Source organism: Charadrius vociferus, unplaced genomic scaffold (genome assembly GCF_000708025.1).
Source record: "Charadrius vociferus isolate BGI_N301 unplaced genomic scaffold, ASM70802v2 scaffold282, whole genome shotgun sequence".
Taxonomy (NCBI): domain Eukaryota; kingdom Metazoa; phylum Chordata; class Aves; order Charadriiformes; family Charadriidae; genus Charadrius; species Charadrius vociferus.
The window spans coordinates 6,697,847-6,703,235 of record NW_009647731.1 but is presented as its reverse complement, the minus strand read 5'-3'; the positions used below and the strand labels follow the sequence as shown (position 1 = coordinate 6,703,235).

General features: G+C 34.9%; 1 protein-coding gene across 1 annotated transcript in view; it reads right to left on the bottom strand.

The window, feature by feature from the left end:
* Window positions 1-264: 264 nt before the first annotated feature.
* The window catches only part of TDRD1 (tudor domain containing 1), a 22,564-nt gene continuing 17,439 nt past the window's right edge, over window positions 265-5,389 (bottom strand). Inside the window, 9 exon segments of the mRNA XM_009881635.1 lie at window positions 265-323; window positions 326-394; window positions 561-782; window positions 1,163-1,330; window positions 2,486-2,585; window positions 2,813-2,940; window positions 3,413-3,658; window positions 4,363-4,533; window positions 4,714-4,824. Of these exon segments, the coding sequence (XP_009879937.1) occupies window positions 265-323; window positions 326-394; window positions 561-782; window positions 1,163-1,330; window positions 2,486-2,585; window positions 2,813-2,940; window positions 3,413-3,658; window positions 4,363-4,533; window positions 4,714-4,824 (1,274 nt within the window).

Below are 5,389 nucleotides of genomic sequence, written 5' to 3'. Positions count from 1 at the left end.
CCAAATGACACAGTTTATGCAACACCACAACTACCTTTACACAACAGACAAAAGCAGATCTCCTGAGCCTTCGTACTCTAGACAAAACCAAAAAAAAGAGCTATATGTGAGGCAGAACACATATTAACGAAGTCTGTGTGACCTATACACTATCCTCCCTCAGTTTCAGGGTGCTCTAATTATTTGCCACATATAAAACCAACAGAAAAAGTGTTGGGATATCCACTTTGTGTATATTCAGTGTTTCAGTTAGCTATTATCTCCCTATTCCTGTTTGCTTCCCACATAGGGCTTCTTGTAAATTCTGGAAACGTAAAAAAACGAGTGTTGCTTGGACTAAATCTTACTTGCATTTTTAATTCTGTGCAGCAGCATTTGGTCTCACCTCCATTGCCTACAAAAAAACAAAGCAAGTGAATGAGCAAAATACACAAGGACACCGTTTCCCTAATTTAAAAGGTGACGTGGAATTCTCTAAGAAGGAAAAGTCACTTAGGCATCCCACGTACCTACAGTTCTCGAAATTAAGTAATTTGAAGCAATTAAGTGAAAGTATGTACCTTGAGGTTCAGTACACAAGTTTTTAGCACTGCAGGATTTGACCAAACCTTCCATTACCAGTTTGTCAGCTACATTCAGACTACCATCTTCACAAAGTTTCTCCACTGTTACTAAATTAACATTTCCATTAATCTCTTTCACTGTAATTGTGACGTATTTATTCAATAACATTTCTTTCAACTTGTCAATTAATAATGGAGACCACTCAGCTTTCTCTATTCCTGAAAAAAAAAAAATACAATCAAGTTTGTTCTATAAAGAACTCCTTTATGATATCCCATAAATCTTACGTGTAAGGCTATCACGGTTTTTGAAAATAGGATGGTAAGTTTTCCTAATATAAATAGCTTAGATTCTACAGATAATTAACTAGAAACATACTTTCTAAAACAGCTTTTGCAGTATTAACTGGCATACTATTTCAGTAGAACATCATGTTGTTTATCAGTATTAAAGAATGAACACTATCATCAGAATAGGTACAGATTATAATGTTCAAAGAACCAGTCAGAGCTTTTTCAGGGTGGGTTTTTTGGTTGTTTCAGGGTTTTTTTTGGTTGTTTTTGGTTTTTTTGTTTTTGGTTGGTTTTTTTTTTTTTACCTGCAAGTGAACATGTAATCGTCTGAAAAGGCATCTTTAAGTACGAATCAGTGATTGGCAGCAACTCCGAAAGTGGTAAAGTTTCTGTGTTCCCATAGTCTGCAAATAGTACTTTCACTGCAGACTGAGAAGCTTTTAGAACAAGAGCTCTGTACCAACGGCCATCACCTGAAAAGACCGTGACAAGAAGAATCACATGTGAAATACCATCTTATGAATACAGCTTATCCTGAGAACAAGAATCTGTATAGTTTTCTAGGAATTTTTAAATATTCTGGTATATACAAAAGGCCACTTGACAAGAAGAAAGCCCACAAAACAAGGGAATAGTTTTCAATTGCTGTATTCATAAAGATTTAAGTGTTGCTTTCAGAATTTTCCTCAAATTATACAGGTAAGATTTTTACTCCGATACTGTTTTAAGGATGTCTGCACACTGTACTTCTAGCTCCTTACTTTTGTTTTCCAATGCATATTCCATTTCAAAACATAGCCAAAAGAAAAAAAAAATCCTTTTTCCTAAATTATACTTAAGAGCCATAAACAAAAAATATAATAATAATAAAAAAAAAATCAGTGGAAGTTAAAAACAACTGTCAACCCCTTAGGTGTACTCTTGTGGTCTGCCTAGTATTTTCTTTAATTCATCTATCCTGTTTTCCATGAGCTGTTATCTGATCTAGCACCCAGGTTCATTTTCAGCACTTAGCTAGATCTCCTGTAACAATCAACATTTAATATTTATGAGCCAACATTACTTTTTAAAAAAATATTGAGCTAATATATCAGCAGAGTACCTCTTCTGAAAGACTACGACAATAAATTAAGCTCCCTCACCGTTAAGAATACTTTTGACTTGAACTAACAGTTTGCAAAGCCTGGACAGCTTGTCAGTCTAACAAAGCTGAATGATCAGTTGTGATAGCCAGTGTCACTGCCCCATGCCTGCACAGAGCAACAACAAAAAAACCACCCAGGCATCCAGAAACCAGAAGTGTACCTGTATAAGTGCAAGTGCACTATTGCTCTGCCATTAATTTCATGCCCCTGTGACTCAAAAACAAACAAATTTCAGTTTAAATAGTAACTAGCTTGCTTTCCTCTTAAAGTACCACACATTTTGCAGGGCACAAGCTATTCCTTATTTTCTTTCCTAGACTGTCAGACGGTTTCTTTGCCCTAAAGATGCAGCCAGGCTATCCTTTGTAACAGAATTAAGAGATCTGTAAGCACTTTAGAGGTGGCATTTTTCCTTTTTCTACAGCAAAAATGAAAGTTGTGTTTTACTGGTCAAGGAAACAGAAGAACAAACGATTGCCTCACCTGAAAACCTGGCACAACAGGCTTCACCCAGCTTTGGTTTGAAGGGCTGGCTCTTACAAGATTTACAGTAGCCTTCTAGTTCAATCAACTGCCTCTGTAGCTTCTCTTGATCTACAGAAAAAAAAAAAAAAAAAGAACTGATAACTAACCACATTTGGGTATAATGAAGAACATACTTTTAAAGCTCCTCTGTTTCCACCTTTTGCATTTCTTTCCATTTTTCTACTGTCCAAGCTGCATTTCCACGCAGTTCAGTTGCTATAGGCTTTTGTTCTATTAAATAGCTTGCAACAGTGACTTCTTACTGATATTAGGAACAGTGAACACTTTTTTCTTACCTTTAGTTTGAACTGGCACAGCGTAGAACAAGTCTGGGCTTACAACTTCTGTTATACAGACAGATACAGTTTCATCTACAGCCAACTCAATCGGCTTCCAGTGTCCAAGTGAGGTTTCTAATAGAAATAGTCAGAAAACGCAGTGTACCGCTTTCCTCCAAACACATACAATAAGTAACTGTTATAGAGTATCTTTTTGAATTTGAGAGACAACTGCATGTCTTCACTTCAACAACAGAAATCTAAACCAAGATAGTTCTTGCTTAATTTGCTGTTCATAAACTGTTAGCATATAACAGTAGCTAAAGTAAGAAACATCTCAGAAAAATAAGATATTGGAAAGTAAACATGGGAAAAGTTTCAGTTGTAGCAAATTTGTAATTCTTTACTATCAAGTATTCATATAGCATTCATTTAAGACAAACCCAGCAATTTTTATCTTTCTCTTTTTGTCTATAATGCCACCTGCAGGGCAGCTTGTGTTTCACTGTAAAAACTGACAGTATAATCAAGACTATGCACATTTATTATTAACTATAGTTAAACAGCAAGATCTTGGTTAAAGGCTGGAATAGTGAAAATTCTTTACCTTTTTTGTCAACAGACATTTTTGGGAAGTTATTTTTATCTTGCAGAACTTCCTTTACAGCCAATTTTTCAGAAGTTAGTATCTCATTAATCACTTTTGGATGACCTGTGGAATTGTCAATAAGCTCTACACCAGCCCCATCTCTGGAAAGGGAAGTTACTCTGGCTTGAAGCTTCATCCCTGCAGTGTACATATGAAATCTTGCTGTAGCTTCTGGAATCCATTTGCTATTACCAGGCTTTATACCTAGGAGGTAGGAAAACTGTTCAAAATACCTCTGTTAAGCGACTTTCTTCAAGATTGTATTTTTGTTTAAAAAAAAAAAAAAATCTTTTTTTTTTTTTAAAGCACAATTCGAAATACCAACACTAGTTTTACCGTCTTCGGGATACACATTGTACTTCACCCCGTTAACTGACCTCCCTCTTCCTCCTTTCTTCTAAAATAACACATTTCCTCAGCACTTCCAAGTTTTGTTTTCTACATTTTATGATATTCTACCAAGTAAATCCTTGTGCCTTAGCATAAACAACACTGTTAATACTATTTATAAATCAATTCAATATAGCTTTTCATCAGAGGAGCAGAAAAAAAGTATTTTAAGAGACAAAAAAACCCAAACAGCAGAATACACCTTGACAAACTGTGGTTTTGAGCTTTTTCCTGTTTCCACATTTTTTATTTTTAAACCAAGTAGACTACATTAGAAAGAAAGAATAATTTCATAGAATTTTGATTTGGTGTGGAAAAGGAAGAGGCAGAGAATTAATAGAAGAACACAACAGAAGAAAGCAATGCAGACATTTTTTATAAAAACAAACAAAAAACCCACAAAACCACCCACAAAACAGTGCTGTGAAATATAACCTGTCATCACCTCCTTCCCCCAAAGCAGCAAGGCTCTAAATGCAGTAGTTCGTACAAGAGAATGAATCCATAAGATGATCTACCTGAGAGCCAGCATTTAATTCCTTGAAATGGAAGTTTTAGGAATGAGGATGAGATCTGCCGTATTTTATCCAGTGGCACTTCCGCAACATTTCCATAGTCCACAAAGAATACTTTAACAGTTCCATCTGAAGTAACATTTTGCACCAAAGCACGGTACCAGTTACCATCATCTAATTTTAAAAAAAGTTTAAAAAAGAAAAAAAATTACTTCGCATATTTAGTAAGTTTACCAGCATTTACTTTTTAGTAAATAAATCCAATTATTTGCTAACCTCTACCAATGCAAACTATCAGCTTTTTTTTTTTTTTGCTTTATGTTCACCCTGTAAAAAAAAAAATTAGTTACTTACCAGAGAAAAAAGCACAGCAAGGGTCTCCATTCTCAGGCTTAAGAATATTTGGTGGAGTTTTCTGACAATATTCAGACAATGATTTGTTAAGTAACTTTAGAGCAAGTAACTCTGAAAAGTAGAAAGAACAAAACCAAAGACAATATCAATGAAATAAGCTGACTTAAAGTTTATCAATACTGTTCACCATATAGCTTACTTATAAAAAAATTTGATGGCAGATTTCTGTCAATATTAGAATTTCATTAAAAAAACCTGCTGACACAGAGTTAACTATCTTATTAGACAGACTTATTAGCAGGAAGATGTGAGATAGATGATATTTACTAACAAATTAGTTCAGTATTATAGCAAAGCAACCAGCAATTCTTCCTGCTAATCCACCGAGCACCCTTCACTCCAAAATCTAAAGTGTGTTTTACAGCCAGATAACACCATGGGAATTATCTAGTTCAGCCAGTGCATATGACACATTATGCGATCTCACTCTGCTTGCTTAGTTATTTTTTTATATCAAGTCCTTTAGCCTGCTCTACAGCATCAATTCTAGGGAGGAATTCAGTCATGTTTTAAAGGTGATAAGCCATGAAGAATCTATACTATCCCTAGATAAATCAAGGAATAGACTTCCCCTCACTTTAACATCTGCCATATATTTTTGGTTTGAATGCATTTA